Source organism: Euprymna scolopes, chromosome 32 (assembly GCF_053919585.1).
Source record: "Euprymna scolopes isolate OS-2025 chromosome 32, ASM5391958v1, whole genome shotgun sequence".
Classification (NCBI taxonomy): domain Eukaryota; kingdom Metazoa; phylum Mollusca; class Cephalopoda; order Sepiida; family Sepiolidae; genus Euprymna; species Euprymna scolopes.
In genome coordinates this window covers 91,734,011-91,758,906 of record NC_136513.1, presented here as the reverse complement: position 1 = coordinate 91,758,906, position 24,896 = coordinate 91,734,011, and the positions used below count along the sequence as shown (strand labels likewise).

The 24,896-nt window shown below is 33.5% G+C and overlaps 1 protein-coding gene across 2 annotated transcripts in view; it reads left to right on the top strand.

Annotated features, from left to right (window-relative positions):
- The window catches only part of LOC145256496 (uncharacterized), a 174,985-nt gene that overhangs the window by 102,710 nt on the left and 47,379 nt on the right, over positions 1-24,896 (top strand). For both annotated transcript variants that reach the window (XM_080115447.1, XM_080115446.1), the window contains exons 16-20: positions 256-387; positions 3,581-3,655; positions 6,520-6,606; positions 8,783-8,842; positions 24,017-24,103. In XM_080115447.1, the coding sequence (XP_079971573.1) occupies positions 256-387; positions 3,581-3,655; positions 6,520-6,606; positions 8,783-8,842; positions 24,017-24,103 (441 nt within the window). The remainder of the gene's footprint in view (positions 1-255; positions 388-3,580; positions 3,656-6,519; positions 6,607-8,782; positions 8,843-24,016; positions 24,104-24,896) is intronic.

Genomic DNA, 24,896 nt, shown 5'->3' with positions numbered 1-24,896 from the left:
AGGTGTATATTTAGGTATGTTGTTTCCGGCATACTGTTATGTTAGATTGTCATTTGAAAGCTCGATGCTATCATTAACATTGTGTTGTGCTGGCGCTCTGATGTCAGCTGGAAAAACTCTCTGTCGGTTTACGAGCTTCCATTAAGTAATGGCTCATATACATAAATGCCGACCTGCAATTATTTATGAAATCCATTCTTTCTTCTTTCCTAAAATTTTAAAATTCATTATTTTATTTTGCATTTCTCATTGCAGCACGAAAATGAACTTCAACAAAGCCAATGTCAAATATCAACCCTTGAAGCCGAAAAGATCCGCCTGGAAGATAAGTTATCAACTTTGAACGGAGCACATCAACTAGCACAGGACCACGCACAACAACTCAAGGTGAGCCCGTTTTTTTTTTTTATCCAAACTTTCAGGAACTTTTCCATTATTATTTCTTTTGTATATTCTTTGCATTTTAATTACAGTTGCCTTTTTTCAAGTCCAATGTAAACAAGTTCTTGTTGAGCCCTTTTCTTAAATAATCAAATTCTACCGAATTTCCACCACTAACCAATCATTGTCTCAGTGACCACCTTCCACTCATTAACTCTTATCCTCAAGTGGCCTTCAGGCCGTGATAAGTGATGACTCCTTTGTAAAAAAAAAAAAGTGTATATCCTAGCAAGATTCTCACAACAGCATAAAAATATATATGGCATAATCACGTTGACACATCGGTTTTCATTAGATCATTGAAGTTAAGCAATGTTGAACTTGGTCAGTACCAGATGGGTGACCATCTAGGAATTCCAAGCTCTATATGTAGGAGAACCGCCTTACAAGAGTTGCAAAAACTTAACATCGTTATCTTCCTTAATGGAGATGTACAAGCGACTGGGAACTGCTCATGAACTTCATACTCCCAGGAAACTTGTTCCTTTGGAGGAAATCAGTTTAACCCACTTAGGGTTAATGCCATTTCGATTTGGTAACAGTTTAAAAATGATATTTTTAATATTAAGCAAATCATGTTGGTAGCTTTGGACTGTAACAGATAAACCATTGGAATTAAAAATAAATTTTATTTTATATATATATATATATATATATATATATATATATATATATCTGAAGTCTGAAGATAGGCTGTTCTTGTGAAAATTTTCAAACGACAATGTTTGGATTTGTCTGACTAGTCTTGAAACAATTGTAACTAACGATGAAATACACTATTTGTTGCTATCAACCCATTCTTTGAAGTCTTGGTTTTTGTTAAAACAAAATATATATATATATGTGTGTGTATATATATATATATATATATTAATTTGATATCATAAAACTTGCAAAAGCAATCACTGTAAAATCCTCCCTCTAAAAAAATGGATGCTTGGAATATTAAATGAATTTTGTTTAAGAAAAAAGTATATTGTGTTAATGCATAATTGTTGCAGCTTTTTTTTTTTTTCAACAAATTCAACTTCCATTTCTCTGGTTGACTGTCTCTCTAGTAAAAACTAATTTCCTAAACATAGACAATACCAACCAAGTTGTATTACAACTTATTAAAGCCAATAAAAAATCTCTTGTTTTTTTATCGGCTAAAAAGCCTAAGCAGGGGGTCATGTAGCAGTTGCATGACAGATCTTTTTTGCTTGCATGTATGCACATAATATCTTGTGTTACGTTAATTTGTGGTTTGAAAAGAGACATCTGCACAGACTCAACAAATCAATGTGCATCCAGAGAGTTGGCACCGAAATTCCTGATTAGAATTTATATTGGAAAGGATCATAGTCAGCTAACGTGCTTCCTAATATCCAGCATGGCACTACCGGAAGTGGTGACAAGGCAAATCAGTTCCTTCGCTTTTTTTTTCTCACGTCTATATCTTTCATGTCTATATCTCTCCTGGGTATGTACTCTTTTTTTATTATGTTTTTCCAATCTTTCTTTTTTTATTATTTATTTTATACTTTCATAAACATATATTTATTATATAAATGCAAATAAAAATATTTTATTTTTAAAATTAAAAAAGAAAAATTTATTTTCATAATTTCATAAACCTACATTTCTTATAAAATTTCAATAAAATAAAAACATTTATTTTTTTTTTAATTCTGTTATTAAAAGTGCAACTAAAGACTAGTTGTGTTATTTTTACCTGTATAATTTTGTTAATTTTTATTGTATACTTTTCAATAATGTCATTTTCTTGTATTTTAGTTCAATAAATCGCTTCACAAAATACTGAAGGACAATAATAGTGAATGAACTGATTTGCCTTGTCATCACTTCCGGAAGCGCTATGCTGGAAATTAGGGTGTATGTTAGTTGATTATAACCTTGACAAGACATACGGTACTATTCTTGTCCTGCAGCTGAAATGGCCAGCCAAGATGGAACCCCCAAGATACCACATTCTGTTCAAGACAAAAGCCAGCCTATCAAACAGTGATGTTCTCTTTGAATAAAATTGATTTATACGTTGATGAAGATGTAGCTGTTTTCATTGGAAAATAATGACCCTTTTCTTATCCTATTCTCATCCTAGGTCAAAAAAGCCAGATGAAAGAAACTCAAGAATACCACAGTCTGTAAAAAAAAAAAAAAAAAAAAAAAGAAAAGTTCCTAACTTCCGGCGTAATACTAACGAAAGTGGTGACAAGGCAAATCAGTTCCTTCACTTTATTCTCTCACGTCTGTATCTCGCCGTGTGCATGTACTCTTTTTTTATTACGTTTTTCAATCTTTCTTTTTTTTATTTAATAATCATTTAAAAGTTTTTCGGCCATATTTTAATAAGGAATTATTGAAATTTGTTTTATTTCTTTTTAAGAATTATTGAAAACACTTTTTGCGCTCTTGTTTTATTTAAAAAAAAAAAAAAAGAATTATTGAACACACTTTTAAATTCTTTTAAAACTATTTTGGGAATATTATGTACTGGATACACTTTTTTATGATGTTTTAAATTTTGTTAATTTGATTTCAATATTTTTATTTTTATACTTTTCTAAGCATATATTTATGATATAAATTGAAATAAAAAACTTATTTTTAAATTAAAAAATAAACAACAACTTATTTTTAAAATTTAAAAAAAACATATTTCTTATAAAATTTCAAATAAAATAAAAAATGAAATTTTACTATTAAAAGTTCAAATAAGGACTAGTTGTGTTATTTTTTATAATTTTGTTCATTTTTTATTGTATACTTTTTCAATAATTTTCTTTTCTTATATTTTATTTCAATAAATCACTTCACAATAGAAATACTGAAGGACAATAAAAGTGAAGGGACTGATTTGCCTTGTCACCGCTTCCAATAGTGCTACACCGGAAATTAGGAAGTATGTTAACTGATTATAACCCAACTCTCTTTATATTCCAGTGTTCTCTTTGAATAAAGTTGATTTGTATTTGAGTGGACATTCGTGGAAGATGGTGATTCTATTCAATCTAGACTAACGCCATACAATGGTTTTCTTCATCCTGGTATTCTTCCAGGCCAATTAAAAGCGTAAAAATTATATTTCTTTTTAATTCCGCTTCAATTAAAAAAAAAAAGTGTTTATTTGTTTTAGTATGAAATTCAAGAATTGAGTCAAGCAAAAGCCGACCTTTCTTCCCAGCTAAATGACATCATCAACCAACGACAGGTAAGAAATATTATCTCTTTGTTTACCTCTACCACCAAAAAATAGCTTAAAAAATAGCTAAGATTTTACTTATATAGCAATAAAAGCAGAAAAGCTATTAAAGGTGGTGGTGGTTGTTGATGATGATGATGATGATGATGAACAACAAAAACACGATTCATTTATTTCGTATGAATCAGATGATTACTGTTTGTATCTTTTTAGTTCGAATTATTTCTAGAAAGACATTGCAATACTTACAGGAAGGACTATATGAAGGTTGCCAACATCCTTTAGTGAAAACGTTCAAAATTGGCACACTCAGATTGTCAGTCTATATCATTAATCACTGAGTCACCCTCACCTCCCTCCTGTTGTGGCTGCTACTGCTACGTTCTCTAATGGAAACCAAGTCGGCAAGTTGAAATGCAAAATATTAATTTCAACTTGCCAACATATTTCTATTTTGCACATGTACAAATTCATTCATAGCTTGACACAGTGTCTCCCCGACTCGACAGCTCACCAACCACAATGCTGTGTGTCAGATTTCTTTTCCATCTTTTCTGCTTATGGCCATATCATTGCACTTTCTTATACTGTCAATCATTGAGAGGAGTGCATGGGTTTACAAGTATAAAAATAACATAAAACACAGACTCCAACATTTTCTGTGAATATTCGTTATACTCTGGGCGTGTGTGTGTGACACCATCAACCTTCTAAATGTGAAAGTCCCTATATACGTCCTACCGTCAAGACTGTTGGTCAGTTCATTTCTCTCTGAGCCTAAGTCCGTCTTCAACTACATCCAGATCACGACTGTCGTCAACTGGACTTTGTTGTCAAAAAACACATTGACTATCACAAACCCCTAGCGACTCCCCAGCATCATAAAATTCCTTGTCAATCCTAAAGTACCCGCAAACTTTATCTAATTATATCTCAGGTCCATTGTTCGATTCCACTGTTACAGTCACCGCCACACCAACAATCTCATGTCAAGTTTCTTTTGTCTATCTTCCTATCTATTTTCATCTACTTATGAATTTTTTCCTTTTTCTTTTATATTTTTTCCTCTTTTTCTTTTACTTCCTAACAGGATGAGAGGGGGGGGGGCGCTACAGGATCATGTGATGATAAGGGGCCTATAGAATCATGTGAACTGACTCTTTCCTTTTGTCTTTGAAATGTACCTTAGTAGTGTGTATATATATATATATATATATATATATATAATATATATATATATATAGTGTGTGTGTGGAGGTATGTTGGAAAAAGTCAATAAATTATTGATCACAAGAATGTGAGAACTAAAATACAAATTCTTTATTTAAAAACTATACATTACGTATTTCAGAGATGTAAAAAATTAATCTATGTCAGTGAAACCATGGTACGTCTCTGAAATATACAATATATAGTTTTCAAATAAATAATTTGTGTGTGTAATATATATGTGTGTGTTTATATATATATATATATATATATATATATATATATATATATATATATAGTAAGTTATAAAATATATATGGCGATTAAACTAGAGTCCTAGAGGGGATGAAACGCGGAATAATCAGTGTAGCTTAATCGCCATATATATTTTATAACTTACTAACTAGCTCTACCTACGTATTGAGCACTTTTGAAGTAAATATTTAAAGTTTATGCATAAATTTATACTTTCGTATATTAGTTTTATGTCAGTAAATGAAGTAGTTATATATATGCATATATATATATATATATATATATATATATATATATATATATATATATATAGATGTTGTTCATTTGGTTTTATTAGCGATACTTTTTGAATGAATTCAATTATTTATATGAAAGTGCATTTTTACCTAAATGCGAGTTGGGAAAATTTTCCCTTTGACCAATTTGGTACCCTCAAATGGGGAGCGTCATATGTATTGTTTTTAAAATATAATTTTCCACTGACATGTGTTTTGTCGTCTACATCTCATCAGAATGGCTGAATCTAGCGAGATTCGAAATCGGGACCCCATGGTAAGAAGTCTAAACCTCTTCCACTGAGCTATCTCACACGACTACTAATATATATATATATATATATATATATATATATATATATATATATATATATATATATATATATATATATACTAGCATGGGTGCCCGGCGTTGCCCGGGTATTTGGAGATGTATGTTGAGCAAAAAAAAAAAAAACGTGGACAATTTTTTAAACTTTGACCCCTATTATGACCTCTTAAAATTTATTGTTTTGGGCTCAAATCAAGTTATTAAGTTAGATCCCTCTCCAATGAACCTATATCTAAAATTTCAAGTGTTTGGACTGAAAATTGTCTGAGGAGTTTTGTAGAGTTCTCTACTAAGGTCAAATCGTTGAACTTTGATCCCTTAAGCGCGAAATTTCTGGCCGAAACACGATCACATCGATTTTCCCAAATCTCAGTACCCTGTATATCAAATTTCGAGTCTGTAGACTTAAAATTGACAGAGTTATTGCATAGAGAAATGTACACACACACAGATATACAGATAGACAGACACTTCCACTTTCATAGATATATATAATGTGTGTGTATGTGGATATCATACATATATATATATATATATATATATATATATATATATATATATATTATATGTGGAAATATTCAAATTTGATAATTCTGTGAAAGTTGGCTTCTAGTAGGAATCCTAATACGGGGAACTTCACTTGAGGGAAGAAGTAGCATTGGTTCGATATGATTTTTAATGGTTTCTTTTCACCATCCTCACTTTTCATTTTAGTGATTTTTTTTTTTAAACAAATTTTTCAAAAATAACAATCCATATAATTTGTATCTTTTATTTTTTTTCATTTTAATACAATTATAAAGGATCTTCGTCAGGCGAATGTCGACTTGGAATTGCGAGAAACACAACTAAAACAACAATGTGAGGCTTTTCAAATTCAACTGAAAGAAGTAAGTCAATTTTTGAGCGCCGAAAAGTTTTTCTTGTGTTTTTTTTCTTTTTTTTTTTTACGTTCGTCCCTAACAAGTCACTTTGACGTAATGGGCTACTATTTGGGATCATGCCTAGGAAAGATTAACAAGATGTTGGTTTACATTACATTTAAACTTCTGCATATGAGTACAGTCAGAGAAGCAGGTAGCAGGAAGGGAATTCCAAAGTCTAGCTGTTCGAAGTAAGAAACTATCAGAATAGAAAGCTTTCTGGCATTTGGGGACCTCGACAGTGAAGAGGTGAGATTTTGCTGCCAAGCGGGTTTGTTGTGGATATGTATGCCGAGGGGGGCACAAGTGCAACGAGTTCATCAGAGCATATTCCATTAAAATATTTGTAAAACAGATTGAAGACTGTTTTTTTAACCCTATCCAAGAGGGAGAGGTTAGTGGTAGATGCACACGCTTAGATGTGGCAACAATACTCCATGCATGAGCGAATGGTGGCCTTGTAGAATTATAGGATACTCTTACTAGCATTAAATGTTACGATCTATTTGCGAGCCCCATTCCACTACGGTTTGGAGGTCATTTTCTAACGATTCTGCCATTGTCTTAGAATTGTGTACATCCGTTCTTTCCTCATACATATAGAGCGTTGTATCATCAGAAAATATACCCATCTCAGACACAATATCATCAGGGAGGTCGTTTATGAATATCAGAAATAATAGTCATCCAAGGATCAACTTCTGAGGCACTCCCGCATTAATGTTATGCTGCTTGAGTGAACGTCCATCAATGACAACCTGGATGGCCCTCTTGTCTAAAAAGGATCTAATTATATTTAGTATTCATCCAGTTATACTGTACGATTTAATTTTCATTAGCAGCTCTTCATGCAAGACTTTGTCAAAGGTCTTGAATATATCAAGAGTTACAGCCCTGGTTTCACCCGCCTTATTCAGTGCATGGTATATGTGTTTGGAGATGACTGTTAAAATATCTGCAGAAGAACGACATTGTTTAAATCCTTACTGTTTGTAAGAGAGAAGATTTGTTTTGCAAAGTGGTGGACTAGTGCTTGATTAATTAAGGTCTTTTATAATGAGAGATAAGTGTGTTTGATGGAGAGGGCGTGCCAAAAGAGATCTCGTGGATAACATCACTGTAAGAGGCAATCTCTTCTTTGTTGTGGCCTTGTACGCCACTAATAAAATTCTGTGAGTCTCTTGCAGCTCTGCAGATCGATATTAATCAAAGCAAATACATTGATATGATCAGCAAAAAAGTACATTAGCAAAAATATCTTACAAAAATGCACATCATCATTCTGGAGGCCATGATACACGGGTTACGGATCGTCTATGTAGTCGTCGATAGTAGTGATGATGTGTAGTATCTATTCTGTGGTAATAGAACTATTACTCTTAGTGATTATGAGCACCTTCTTTTTTAGAGGGAAATAAAGGGGGGGGGGAGAATAGTGTCCGTTTTGTTTTAATGATAGCATCTTCCAGGCATTATCTTCTCCTTTGTTGTAGTGATAAATAAGAATTAAAACACATTGAAGCAATCGGGGGGAAAAATCCATTATGACGTCATGAATACTTAAGTAAAATAGAAAAGATGACGTCATCATATAAAACTATGAAAATAGACAACCCATACTGTGTATATAGAGAGACATACTAAATAAACTGCTTAGATGCTGAGGACCCAGTACACTATTAAAATGATATGATGATAAGATATACGATAATATGATATCATGATAATATATGATGATGATGTGTGATGATAATGATATGATTATATGACATAATGATATGATGTGATGATAATGATATATGATATGATAGGATCTGATATGATGATATGAGCTGATGATATGATAATATGATGTAATATGAGATAATATGAGATAATATGATAGTATAATTTGATATGATGAAAATGATATAATAATATATGATGATAATATATGATATGAAGATATGATATGATGAAATGATATGTTATGATAATATAATGATAATACGATATGATATGATTACGATGATATGATAATAATATGATATGATGACAATTATATTATGCTGATGATGATGATGACGATGATAGGTTAAATTCTCACACATTGATGATGATAACGTCTGCTGGAATATATAAACATTTCTGTTTTCTTTTTCAGAACAAAGAAACCTATTTTTCTACAATAGAGGCATTAAAATGTGAATTAAATGAAACACGGGTAAGGCATTTCGGTAATGTATAAAGATCACGACCATGGAAGAACTAAAGTAGTATTAAGTTAAAAATGGTGACTGAATTTGATCTGATGTCACGTGATTATGCTTGATCACATAATGTTGACACTTTTCAAACATGGATTTCTCAATTTTAGATGCGCAATACTAACTGGATTTTTAATGGAAATCATAAAACTGAATATGTCTGTGTGCTCGACTGTTTGTCTCCATTTTTTCAAAGTGCATCTCCGAGACACAAGGTCACAGAATCGCACAAGGCGGATCAAATGATTGCATTTTTTGTGGATTGTTGTTTTATATATATATATATATATATATATATATATATATATATATATATATATATATATATATATATATATATATATATATATATTCGGGAGTTTGATTCCTAGAAACAGTCAAGCTACACTGACGAGAGGTAGTTACCTTTAAAACTGCATGTATGTAGATTACTGTTTTAAAAATAATAAAAAAAATATGTTATATGCATCCAAATAAATTATAGGCAACTTTCTAAGTAAATAAAAATGAACTTCGAGGCGAAGCCACTATTTAATCATATTTATTGTTAAAAAAAAAAAACAATAACAAATATATATATATATATATATATATATATATATATCTATAAAAGTGAACGTGTCTGTCTGTGTGTCTGTCTGTCTGTGTACATTTCCCTACGCAATAACTCTGTCAATTTTTAGTCTATAGACTCGAAATTTGAAATACCGGGTACTGAGATTTGGGAAAATCGATGTGACGGATGTCAGCCAGAAATTTGGCTGTTAAGGGGTCAAATTTCAACGATTTGACCTTTAAGAACTCTACCAAACTCCTCCGACAATTTTGGGTCTAGACACTTGAAATTTTAGATATAGGTTCCTTGAACCTGGATCTAACTTAATAAAGTGATTTGAGCCCGAAACTATAAATTTTAAGGGGTCCTAATAGGGGTCAAAGTTTTAAAAAATTAACCATTTTTTTTGTTTTTTTGCTTTGTTTTGCACAGCATACACCTCCAAACACCCGAGCAACGCCGGGCACCCCTGCTAGTATATATATATATATATATATATATATATATATATATATGTATATACATGTATATATAAGTCAATAAAATAGCTACTAAGGGATCAAAATTGAAAAATATTGGAACTTGGCAGACATAAGGTGACTTAAGGTGTTCTTCTATGCATCAAATATACATTTATACATTAAAGTCGGTTCATCTTTTGTTATTTCTTATCAGTTTGATGATAGCTCAATTGTTAATAACTAAGGCTTGAGCGCTAGATGTTTTCGTTTCGATTCTAGCAAATGGCACCCTAGACAGATATTTTTTTAACTTTTGAAATCACTACTATCTATTGGGTACAATATGATAATCAAAAAAAAACTGGCTCTATAATAATAAATATGAAATATGCATGAATTAAAATATCATATTTAAGTGAATTTTATGACTGGTAGACATCGGGTGGCCACTACTTTGTATTCAGTGCAATATAATAATCAATATTGGGTACAATATAATAATCAATATTGGGTACAATATAATAACCAATATTGGGTGCATTATAATAATCAATATTATGTACATTATAATTATCAATATACTAGCAAAGATACCCGTGCTTCGCACGGAGCTTTGTTGCGCACTCGGGTACCAAAATCTGTGGGCACCTTTCCAGTAAGTTGATGTTGTAAGAGCAACGATTGCATAAGGTGATTAACATTTTAACTACCTCTTGTAGTGACTGAAATTCAATCAGGAACTTCACAAAACATTTTCATCAAAAAGGAAGGTTACTTGATGTTACATAGTAAATTTTTCATTGAAGTAATTTTCAACTCTTGCTTAAATTTTATCTTGCACATTCAATACTAAAAACTTACCACAATCAGATCATGTCAGTTTTTCCTCATATCCATTTCTCGAACTTTTTACTGAAGAGCCTCAGGGTAAACTACATTTCTGCTGCTTTGATTTGGAGCCAGAATGTAGAGTTTTTCTGAACTTCCTGTCCGGCTGATGGAGACGTAGAACATACCGTGACTGAAGCAGTCTGATGTCAAGTCTACGCCAATGGTGTTAAATGTCTGACCTTGACTTTTGTTTATGCTCATTGCAAAACACACCTTCACAGGAAATTGGAGTCTCCGGAATTTAAATGGAAGTTCTGAGTCCGATGGAACTAAGGGGATCCTTGGCAGTAGAACGGTTTCGCCTTTGTAGGGACCACAGGAAATGGTGGCCTCAAGTACATTGGTGTGCAATCTGGTGATAACACATCTGGTTCCGTTTGTTGTTTTTGGCGGTTCCAAGGATCGAAGAATCATGATTGGCGATCCAATTTTGAGATTTAAAATGTGTGGAGGCATTCCAGATATCTCCAAAGAGTTTAAAAACTCCACAGGGTAGTGAACAGCTTCATATTCATTAGTAGCCGAATCAACTGACTTGTATTGCTTTGTGTCTCCTGGAAATTCATTCATTATTGAATTGTTCAAATGATTCACATTGCTGTTTAATGGCGAAATAATAGCCCTCTCAGCAAGCCAATCCGGTAACTTTCCATTGTTTTGCAGGTCTGGGTACACTTTGTCTTTCAGTTGCTTCTGATTACCGACACATTTACCAAGCGCAGTTGGAATCTTAATTGTGTCAGGTGAAGAAGTGATAGGAAACTGACCATTACCGATTTGGAGAAGCAATTTTGAGAAGTCTGCTGTAGCTGTGTTATCAGAGATATAGGCTCTCATATTAGTAGTCAGTCTCTTCACTATAACGTGCCTCCAGAGATAGGGTTGTTTCAAACTTACATTGACAATGTTAGCCCTTGTGCGATTTTTAACCACTGGGAGGATTTGACGGAAATCACCGCAAAATAAGGTTGGAATGCCACCCATGGGATTCTTGTTTCCTGTGATGTCTTGCAGTGTTCGGTCAATTGCTTCATAAGCACTCTTGTGCGTCATTGGAGCTTCGTCTACAATGATTGCAGAGGTGTCTCTAATTACATTTGCCAAGGCTGAGTTACCAGTAATTTTGCAAACTGGCTGATCCATTCGATGAGTATCCAAGGGTACTTTAAAAGTGCTGTGAAGAGTGCGGCCACCTTGTAGTAGAGTAGCAGCAATGCCACTGGATGCTGTTGCAAGCACAATCTTTCTCATGGATCTAATCTTTGCAAGGATCAAATTGATTACAAAAGTCTTGCCCGTACCACCTGGAGCATCAAGAAACATCATGTTTTTGTTCATTTCACCTTGTGCTTCCAACATTGCCATGAATGAATTGTAAACTTCTCTTTGAGAATCGGTCAGTTTTTCTTGCATATTTTTTGCTTGTAGGGAAAGTTCTTCAAGATTATAAGTAACTTCACGTTGATACTCTCTCGCGAGTCTTTCATCTCTCCCTTGCGTTGGTGCAGGTAATCCATAGCTTGCCAATGGTTGACCGCACATAAGGAGAACTTTTTCTTCAATTAGACAAAGAGTTTTATTGTAGATGTCCTCATTAAAATCTGCTTCTGGATTGTTAACTTCTTGCCTGTATCTGTGAAGAATGTCTTCAGATATTACATCACGAAAAGCCATCCAGATCTCAAGAGGATTTCTTGGCTCACAGGCTGTTAAAATTATCACAAATAGGCTTCGCAAATTTGAAGGTGATTGAGTGGCACTTGCCTCTCCTACTGCTTGATGCAATTGATGGTCATTTTCTAGAAGGCCTCGAGCAAGGCACGCTGCTCTGTATGTTTCAAACACCTGACCATTGTATGCTCGCAAATTTTGAAATGAAGTTGGACCAGCAACCTCATTGAGCAACAGGCGTAAGAAATAACACTCCCCTGCTTTTTGACTAATCGTGTAGATTCTCCCAATGCATAGTGCCTTCCATACATCATCATTTTCAGCACCTTCAACTTGTACCCCACGCATTCTTCTCATCCATTTCTTTGTCGATTTGTTCCAAGTGTAAAACTCAGGGACTTCTACGTATTTGAGACCCCTTGCAAAGTCATCCTCATGGCAGAGTTGAAAAAATGGTGTCAAAGTTGTGGCAGGCGGTGGACCTTGGGCTCGTTCCAGAGCAGTATCAGCTGAGAACATGACATTCTGCCCATTTTCAAGATGAACAGAAAGTTGTACAATTGGGGGGAAATGTTCATGGATGGGATGTTCCAATATCCTCCAGGCCGCCTCTGAACTGCCGACATACCTTGCATTCTGGAACTGCTGGATCTCATCCACAATGTGACTTTGTACTTGGCCTTGTTGGTTAGCTGCTCCATCAGTTCTTTGTAGTTCAAACACTGCTTGATCACATCCTTTATTCACGTATTTGAGGACATATTTGATGCTTTGGATCGAGCTGCAAATTTCTACGTTAATGTGAGCGTTGAACTGCTGAAGGAGGACCTTGTTGTACGGAACAATCCACTGGTTTGTTATTTCTTGATTAACATACCGACCATTTCTCTTCATCCTTATTGTACCAGTCTGGCTTCCATCTTCTGGTTTTCTTCGCCTGTACTTGGGGTAAGAGTCTTGGCCTTGCTTGGTACACTGAAGAAATTCTTTTGGGTATTTTTTGGAACATTTGTTGTCAATCGTACATGGACAATTTGGATTAAATGGTCCACAAGGTCCATGCACCATATGTGCCATCACTTTAGCATGAAGATCAGGATCTTCCTCTTTGTCAGGGATCTCTGCAGATATGCAGAGATCCATTTTTTCTGGTAGAAGTTTGTCCTCTGGGGCCTGCCAGGTGAGGATGTGTGCATGCGGCAGTCCTCTTTTTTGATATTCAATACTGTACAGGAAAGCCCTCAACCTGCCAAATCCTCCCTTTTTAATAAATTCAAGTAACTTTTTTAGCTTCTGCCTGAAAACCCTGGCAACAATATCTGGACGATCCTGAGGGTCTTGCCCTTGAAGACAATTTTCTGTAATTTCTGTCCACTTTGGATTTGTTGTGAACGTGATGAAGAGGTCGGCTCGGCCCATTCGCCGAACATATGCCATGGCATCACTTTGACGCTCAAACATGTATCGAGGGCCTCCTGTATAAGTTGCCGGAAGAACAACTCGTTGACCAAACTGTTCTGGATTCCCATCCTCCCTAAGAATTGAATCTCTCAAGTTGCTATAATTGTCAGCTCTCAGGGTCTGTTGCTCACGCCTCAGGAACTGTAAACGTTCTGTTTCAATCTTGCAGTACACATCCACCAGCCATTGTTGAAATAGCCTTCGGTACCAGAGAAAATAGTTTCCAGGCCGAGTCATTAAATGGTACGAATAAAATTGCTGTTGGGTAACTTTTCGCCCATTGGATGCCTTCATGTAGATGTTGTAAGATGGAGAACCATAGGGGTACATTAACGGGTACATTAAAGTATCGTAGAGGGGATGTAGTTCGGAGATCCATTTTAATGTATCATTTCTAAAACGCAAGACAATATCCCGGTTAGCTGTTGGTTCATTCTCCATTAATATTCCAATCTCATACGTTGTTGTTGGAGCATTGAATCGCCGTGGATGCTCTTCTTGCGGCCTTCGGTCTTCCCTTATGACAACTTTATGTTCTACCAAGTGTTCTTCTTCAATCCTCTCCTTTGTTGTTTTCAGCTGACAAATGAAGCTGTTGTTCTCATGTAAAAATTCAGTCAGACTTTGGAGAATGTCTCTATTGAGTCTACTGTCACGTCCCCGATTATGTAGTTCCTCTTCCAGACTATCCAAGAAGTAGACTTGAATAAACTTTGCTGTTTCATCTTCAGGTGGTAAAAGACTCCCAATCTGGTGGCAAACCTGGCCTCGAATTCTAAAAGAAGGATTCCACCCATGTACTGCCACAATTTTGTGACCAAATGATGTCATTGCAAAACAATTGTTATAACTGCGTAGATTTTGCAGAAAATCTTTAGAGATGGGACCATTGCCGGAGAGCAAATCTTGAAGCAACTGAGGCAGTGGTGGAAAGCTATCAAGCACAACTTTGCCAGAAGAACAACAACAACCAGGGGTTTCTCCTTTAAATTTTACAGCTGAGCAATGTTGACATACTTTGTCCATTTTTCCTATATCAGCTGTAGTAAGAGAGTCATTTTTGTTGTAGAGCAATCCTTTTCTATTGCAGTGTTCTATTTCATGGTGTCTCAAAGCAGTCATTCGTTGTCTAGCTGCCTCGTTTTCTGTCAATTGCTGGGGCAAAGTCATACTCTCTCTCCATGCAGCCTCTCGTTGTTGCCCTTGGTATAGGCGAAAGCTTCGTTGGGTTTCCGATTCATTCTGATGTCGTTGAGCCACTCTCAACTGACCTTGTGTACGTCTACTTACCTCATATAATTCATTCGATCGTAATATTGCTTCTCTTTCCAGTGCATATCTTTGCCTTTCTTGAATTTCATCTTGTGATGAATTTAACCGCCTTACAGCATGTCTAGTTCTGTCAGCTTCACGTTGGGTTTCTCTTTCCAAATCTGACAGTCTTGCTCTCCTTTCTCTTTGACGTATCCTGTTAAGTTCTAGACGTCTTTCTCTATCTGAATTGTTTTCATTGGAGCGAATTGCAGCAACTCTTAGTCTATTAGCTTCCAATCTTTCCATTCTTTCTTCCTCACTTTCGTTTCTACTTCGTTTGGGTGGCATAATTTCGGTTTTAAACGGAATTGTTTAACGATATTAATGATTGTAAATTAATTAAGCGTAAAGGAAATGTATACTAACTGAAATGGACGAACTATAAATAATATTTCTGAATAGTACAATTATAAACAATTATATTGTACCTATTTACTATGCCTCCCCACGGGACAGAGTTAGACACCAGGGTCGTTTTTTAACGTGGAGAAAAGGTACAAAAATAAAAATTGTCTCAGTCGTGAAGGATTTCTCCTCCACCGAAAGAGAACAAGAAAATGAAGTGCAGCATCTGAAGAACAGATGGTATTTATTTGCTCCCCCACCGAGCAAATTAGGCACAAGGCCAATTTTTAATGTGGGGAGTGAAGGGAGGGGGAAGGGAAAAAGGGGACCAGCTCCCGAGAGGTGGGAAATGGGAGCTGGTTAAAGGTCAGGCATGTGGGGTTGCCCCCACATCTGGTCTTTGCTAGTCATAGCTAGTCATAGCCTGCAGTATCTGCCGGAACAGATACTACACTTTGATCTTGACCAAAAGGAATGAATAAAAGCGACCTACGTGTGACTCATTACTTCCGGGTGTAAACGCCACAGTCTAAAAGTAATAATTAAAAAAAAAAAGTAAATGTAAAATAAATGTAATACCAACTTAGGTTAACTAAGTAAACAGTACAATTAAAACAGTTCTATTAAAACAAATAATTACTAAGATCTAGGTAATTGTTAGTCTCATTGTTATGGTTTTAAAGAAAAAAATGTGTAAAAAAAGTTCTGCTTTTGTGAGTACGTGTATTTCTTTTAAATTACATAACCTTTTTATTTTATTATTTATATCTCTTTTAAATTTATATATTTTGTTAGTAAACTGGAAGAAATTCAGTTGAATAAAACCTTGTTCGTGTTCTTTACGTTAAACTCATATTTTTATAAAAGGTTCATCCGGTTTAAAGAAAGCACTAAGTTTAAATAAGACTGGAAATAACTAATTCAATATATAAATAGAAAAATGAAATAAATATAAGCTTTAAGTCTTAAGATAGTAATAATCAAAATGTAATAAATTATTTGTAGTTCAAATCTATGATAAGACAGGCTTTCGAAATAGGCTCGACCAGAAAGATTAAATTGGAACGAAATTATAATCTCCGTGCCATTTTCAAAACAACCCCACAAAAGTAACGATATCCTGCAGTTGGTTAAAATGACAACGTTGGTTGTAAGAAAAATGTAAAAGAAAATGCGCTTATCTGTTTATTTTGACCTGTTTTATTTAATTAAAAAAAAATTGGCTATAACTGGAAGAGAGCGTTATGTTTTGGGGGTTGTTTAAAAAATAGAATGGAAATAAAGTTAGTTCCGTTTTAATTGTCTTTAATTGCGGCAAGCGCTAACAAAATCGAAAAATCACTGTTTACATTCGAAATGTTAACTTTTATAGGTTTACAGGTTTGCTGACAAGGCTGGGGGTGTTTAATACAATTATTTTACTAAATTGATTTTTTTCATTTAAAAATAAAATTATTTATTTTTTAATAAAGTTTTATTTTAAAATATTTGTTTTTGTTTATTTATATAAAATTACGATAGTTGAATTGTATTCTTTCAATAATATTGGCAAGTAAAATATAAAAGATTAAAACGGAACGAAATTGAAATTTCCATTACATTTTCAATACAATCCCAAAACATAAAGCTTTGCTCGCCAATGAATTGTTTTGATAATATACGTAAAGTGAAATAAATCGAATATAAAATTAAATGAAAATATATTAAATAATTAAATGTTAAATAGATTTTGTAAATAGTACAGTTGAAATGATTAGAATATTTCCAATATGTAATAAGGTCGAGGTAATTAGTTAAAGAGATTTAATATAATGTGATATGCAAATGAGCATAAGTCATTCGATATGGGGGTGGTTTGTAGACTAGTATATAAAGAAATTAGGCATAGATTGTTATGTCTCCTATAACAGAAACATCCTAAAATGGGTTCTAATGTTTCTCTACCAGGAGAGATCTACCCTCTTACCTCCTTTATATTTCGTTGATGATGGAGAGCTGTACACACAGACAGAAACACACGAACCCTATTACTTTATAAAAATATAGAAGGTACAATATAATAATCAATATTGGGTACAATATAATAATCAATATTGGGTACATTATAATGATCAATATTAAGTACAATATAATAATGAATATTAGGTACAATATAATAATCAATAGAAGGTACAATATAATAATCAATATAAGGTACAATATAATAATCAATATTGGATACAATATAATAGTCAATGTTAGGTACAATATAATAATCAATGTTAGGTACAATATAATAATCAATATTGGGTACAATATAATAATCAATATTGGGTACAATATAATAATCAATATTGGGTACAATATAATAATCAATATTGGGTACAATATAATAATCAATATTAGGTACAATATAATAATCAATAGAAGGTACAATATAATAATCAATAGAAGGTACAATATAATAATCAACATTGGGTACAATATAATAATCAATATTGGGTACAATATAATAATCAATATTGGGTACAATATAATAATCAATATTGGGTACAATATAATTATCAATATAAGGTACAATATAATAATCAATAGAAGGTACAATATAATAATCAATATTGGGTACAATATAATAATGAATATTGGGTACAATATAATAATCAATATTGGGTACAATATAATAATCAATATTAGGTACAATATAATAATCAATATTGGGTACAATATAATAATCAGTATTAGGTACAATATAATAATCAATATAAGGTACAATATAATAATCAATATAAGGTACAATATAATAATCAATATTGGGTACAATATAATAATCAGTATTAGGTACAATATAATAATCAATATAAGGTACAATATAATAATCAATATAAGGTACAATATAATAATCAATATAGAGTACAATATAATAATCAATATTGGGTACAATATAATTATCAATATAAGGTACAATATAATAATCAATAGAAGGTACAATATAATAATCAATATTGGGTACAATATAATAATGAATATTGGGTACAATATAATAATCAATATTAGGTACAATATAATAATCAATATTGGGTACAATATAATAATCAATATTAGGTACAATATAATAATCAATATTGGGTACAATATAATAATCAATATAAGGTACAATATAATAATCAATATAAGGTACAATATAATAATCAATATTGGGTACAATATAATAATCAATATTAGGTACAATATAATAATCAATATAAGGTACAATATAATAATCAATATAAGGTACAATATAATAATCAATATAGAGTACAATATAATAATCAATATTGGGTACAATATAATAATCAATATAAGGTACAATATAATAATCAATAGAAGGTACAATATAATAATCAATATAGAGTACAATATAATAATCAGTATTAGGTACAATATAATAATCAATAGAAGGTACAATATAATAATCAATATAGAGTACAATATAATAATCAATATTGGGTACAATATAATAATCAATAGAAGGTACAATATAATAATCAATATTGGGTACGATATAATAATCAATATTGGGTACAATATAATAATCAATATTGGGTACGATATAATAATCAATATTGGGTACAATATAATAATCAATATTGGGTACGATATAATAATCAATATTGGGTACAATATAATAATCAATATTAGGTACAATATAATAATATAGGGTACAATATAATAATCAATATTAGGTACAATATAATAATCAATATTAGGTACAATATAATAATCAATATTGGGTACAATATAATAATCAATATTGGGTACAATATAATAATCAATATTGGGTACGATATAATAATCAATATTGGGTACAATATAATAATCAATATTAGGTACAATATAATAATATAGGGTACAATATAATAATCAATATTAGGTACAATATAATAATCAATATTAGGTACAATATAATAATCAATATTGGGTACAATATAATAATCAATATTAGGTACAATATAATAATATAGGGTACAATATAATAATCAATATGTGATACAATATAATAATCAATATTAGGTACATTATAATAATCAATATAAGGTACAATATAATAATCAATATAGTGTACAATATAATAATCAATATTAGGTACAATATAATAATATTTGGTACAACATAATAATGAATATTGGGTACAATATAATAATGAATATTGGGTACAATATAATAATCAATATTAGGTATAGTATAATAATCAATATTGGGCACAATATAATAATCAATATTGGGTACAATATAATAATCAATATTGGGCACAATATAATAATCACTAGATAATCTATAATAATAAATACGAAATTTGCATAAATTAAAATATCTTAAGCGTATTTTACGACTGGGCAATGCAGATTTTTTCTTGTTTTCCTCCATGGCCGTGGCTTTTAATCATTACTGAACTTTTATTTTTATCATTCATGTTTTTTTGTGGGATTAAATGATTTGTATTAACGTCCATGTTTGTTTATGAGATTTCTTTTCTATATCTTCATATTTATAGGTCAATGTTTGTACGAGAGTCATTCCAAAAGTAAGGCCTCAGATTTTTTAACTCAAAAACAAAAATGTGGAAAAGCTACGAAGATAGGAGTGGTACATTTAAAACAAACGACCTTTTGTGTTCCACGGTTTATTCTTTCTACATAGTCACCTCCATTCTCAATGCATTTTGCCAGCCTCTTTTGATGCCCCAGTCGTAAAAGTCCGGAGCATGCTTTGTCATTCACATCTCTGTCGACACCCTGAAATCGACGAACCCATCTCCTTACTATGCTGGCATCAACTGCATCAGCTTCGTAAACGTTCAACAGGCGCCGGTGAATGTTGATCCATTCAGTATTTTATGCATGAAGGAATTCAATGACGCATTTCTGCTTCTGATGTTCGTCCATGACAAGGGTTGCTTTCTTAGAGTCTCACACTGTCAATATTTACAACAGAGAGACGAAATTTTCAGGTCATGAATGCATACGTTCAGTCATCATAACAATGCAATTTGCAATCCTCTCTGATTTATTTACGTTCAGAAGGAATAAAAAAATAGGAGGCATTACTTTTGGGACATTCATCGTATTATTGACGATGATGGATGAGAGTTCTGGGGTTAGAGGATGTAGAACAGTTGAATTAGCCGGTTCAGTTGGCAGGAGAAGACCAAGAAAAAGATGGGTGGAATTGATAAAGATGGATTTGAGAGTAAGAAGGATAAATAAAGGCTTGGCCAGAGATAGGTTAGACTAGAAGTCATTTCTAAAAGCTATCCAGCATATACTAGCTTGTAAATCAGTCGTTAAAGCGAATACGGTGATAATGAAACAATGCACAGGAATTATTGGGTAATTAGATGTGGAATGTTGTCATATTGGTAATTTGATTGCCCCCCCCTCCCTTTTTTTTAACATGGAGGTCACCGCTTATCAAGGCCCGGAAGCCACTCGGGGATAAGGGTTATTGTGTGTACAGTAATCAATGGGATAGTATCGTAGTAATTGTTAGTATTGGAGATTTGATAAAGTGTCTTACTTAAGGGGCGGTTCACCAGGAATTTGTTTATGTTGGACTTGAAGACAACCAAGTTGCAGTTAGGTCGGAAACGGACAAACGGAATAGAGTACCACAGGTGTGCAGTTCTAAGAAAGAAGCTTTGTTCATGGAATCTACGTTTTGATTTAGGCACAGATAAAGAGTGGGGAAAATTACTGACAGTGGTTTCAGCTAGACGGGTGTTTTTCGTGAAAGATTGGCAAGGGAGGGACCAGAGATTGGAGCTCGGACGAGCACTTGCCATGGAAATAACAATAAAACAAAGACAGGCTCGCCATGTCTCTTCTGTGGGAGAGAGGCTGCGGAGAAGAGAAAAGGGCATCCTCCACTAAGCCATTTTGTACTCTGTCAAGGCAGGATAAGCTGTTTTTAGCAGCTCTAGCCCAGATATGGCAGCAATACTCCATCCTTGGACGTACTTGGCTTTTATACAGATATAGAATTGCATCATTAGTGAGATATCTACCTTTCTTCTTCACTGCAACCTCTTTCTCACACAGACGTGATGTTGCTAGTCTCAGTCTTTTTATAAATACTATTATGACATGCGTTCTCTAGAATGTCTGATCTATTCCCTGCTTCCTTTGTTCCAGCTCGTTTGACTCGATCTAGTGGTCTTCATTAATTCACGGTTTTGATACCTCATTGTAATACAGCTTCCTATTCCAGAAGCTTCTTTCCAAGAATCGCAGGCTGATGGAACTCTCTTCCTGCTCACTGTTTTCCTCCTATTTTTTGCTTTGGTCTTTTCAATACTAAGGTCAATAAGCATCTCCTGTCTTTGCTATATTCATTTTTCATAAGCGTGTCCGTTTGCTTCCTGAGATTCTCGTAGATGGATCTGCTCTTAAAGAAAAATCGACTCTGAAACATTGAGGTTTCTTTCTCGGAAAATTTTTCTTGGTGTACGTATATTAGATTTATTGATATGTCTCCTTCTGATAAGGTTCTCTTTATCCCTCTAAACACTTTCGCACACATGAGGATATTCTCTATCTACTATAAAACCGTGTATTTTTTTTTTTTTACAAAGAGTCACCACTTATCAAGGCACGGAGGCCACTCGAGGATAAGGATTGCATGTACAGAAGTCAATGGGACAATATCGTAGCAAGCATTACTAGTGGAAATTTGGTAAATTTGATTACTTAAGGGAAACGGCTCATGAAGAACTTATTCGCGTTGAACTTTAAGATGACCATATTGTAGTTAGCTGGAAAGCAGGCAAATGGAAGAGAGTTCCACAGGCGTGCAGTTCTTAGAAAGAAGCTTTGTTCATGGAATCTACGTTTAGGTTTAGGCACAGATAAAGAGTGGGGGAAATTATTGATAGTGGTTTCAGCTAGACAAGTGTTTTTCATGAAAGTTTGGCAAGGGAGGCATACATTGGAGCTCAGCCAAGCACTTGCCTTGAAAATAACGATAAAGCAGATACAGGTTCGCAACGTCTCTTCTGTGGGAAAGAGGTTGCAGGGAAGAGAAACGGGCATCCACCACTAAGCTACAAAGTCTATTTTGAACTCTGTCAAGGCAGGATAAGGTACTTCTAGCAGCTCCTGCCATGATGTGGCAACAATACTCCATCCTTGGGTGTACTTGGCTCTTATTCAGGTAGAGAATAACATTAGCAGTAAGATATCTACTGCAGCGGTAGAACGATCTCACCATTTTTCCAGCAGCATTGGCAATGGATTTGATGTACATGTTCCATCTCAGATCAAGAGTCAAGATCAAACCTAGAAGCTTGTCAAAACATAGAGCCTCTCTAAGACAAGAACCATTCATTTCAGTTAATGCCAGACAAGGATTGTGGATGATGTAAAGATAGAAGCTTGGTTTTAGATGCATTAAAATTAACCAGCCACCTCTTTCCCCATTGCATCATGTACTCAAGATCAGAGGAGAGAGAATCAGAACCTGGTCGTTTACTGCCTTTGAAATGTTGCCATAGATGGTAGCGTCATCTGCATAAATATCTATAAATGATCTAAGAATATGATTTGGGAGTTTATTGGTGAAGATCAGGAAGAGAGTTGGGCCCAGGATGAACCCTTGATGGACTCCAGCATTAATTCTGTGAGCTTCTGATTTCTGTTGATACACCACTACTCTTATGAACCTATCAGAGAGAAATGATTTAACAATTAAGAAGACATTTCCAGCTTTACCATAGTTAGGGATCTAGGCCTTTTGGCAATACCGTATCAAAGGCCGTTGATATGTCAAGAGCAATTGACCTAGAATGGAATCCTCTGTCAAAAGATTCGCTACTCCTAATGTATAGAGTATTATTGTCATATTTGGGCTGGTGAATCTCTATCCCATTTGAGGGTTCTTGATAAGGTACAGAAACATATCTGTAATTTGATTGGCCCCCACCTTTTCTTCTTCTTCTTTGTAACCTTTCTCTCACAGACGTGATTTTGCTAGTCTCAGTTTTTTTTTTTTATATAAATATTGGGATGTCGTGTTCTACAGAATTGTCCAATCTATTCCTTGCTTTCTTTTTTTCATCTCGTTTGGCTCGTTGGTCTAGTTCGCTGTTGTGATACCTCATTGAAATACAACTTCCTATTTCAGTAGCTTCTTTCTTTTGTGGAACTCCCTTCTTGCTGACTGTTTTCCTCCTACTATAGCCTTAGTCTTTTAAAGACTAAGGCCAATAAGCATTTCCTGTTTTTACGATAATCATCTTTCAATCTTGTTATCTCCTTACATCAAGTGGCTTCACACCTTGTCTGAAGTGATTTTCTTAAAAAAGACATTAAACAAAAAATATAATTAGAAAAATAGTAATTATTATTATTTGTTATTATTATTATTATTACAACGACAACAAATTGCTTTTTTAAATTTCTTTCTTTTATCTTTTTTTTTAGGCACGAGAGGCTCACGAGTTACAAGAACTAACTGAACATCTCAAACATCAAGAAGCCGAGTTCAAATCAGCTGTGCAGTCCCTCAAGGTAAAGAAGATGCCATCTTTTGAACTATTTCTATATGGTCATGAAAAGATTGAAAGGGGAAACTGTAATTTCCTAAAAAGTTGTATTTCTGGTATTAATGACGTTGAAGTTAGAAGTAAAAAACAAAATCTTTTATAAATTCTAAAAATTCTGATAAGTTTAACACTCATCATATGATTCTTATATCATTTCGCTCCATGCAACACCTATCCTCAACTCTCACTGGCAAGGTTTTTATACACAATTCCCAAAATCTTTTTTCTCTGTTGGTCCATTCCTCTTCTGCATCTAGTTTTGATTGGATCAGATTTGCCACAAGTTCAAGAGTGTGCAGAATCCATTGGTCAGTTGCTCGACACGTATGGACTAATCTAATTCATAAAATTCACTATGTCTGTCTGTCTCCACTTTTTTTCAAAGTGCATCTCCGAGATGCAACGTTGAAGAGTGGTGCAAGGTGGGTCAAATGATTTTATTTCTTATCAATTGTTGTAATATATATCTATATAAATCCCCGAAACAGTGTTTCATGGTAAACAACTGATGATCCCTTGAAAAATAAATTATTGGTATTATAGTAAATTCGAGAGCGAGTTGATGCAGTGATTGCAGGTGATTAAATGACTTACTGACTAGATGGTTTTCTAACGAATGATAAAAAATATTTTTTTTGTATAGTTTTAAAGGTTAAAAACTTCAAAGACTATATATATATATATATATATATATATATATATATATATATAAGCCGGTAAAAATAGCTGCTAAAGGGTCAAAATTTAAAAAAAAATTG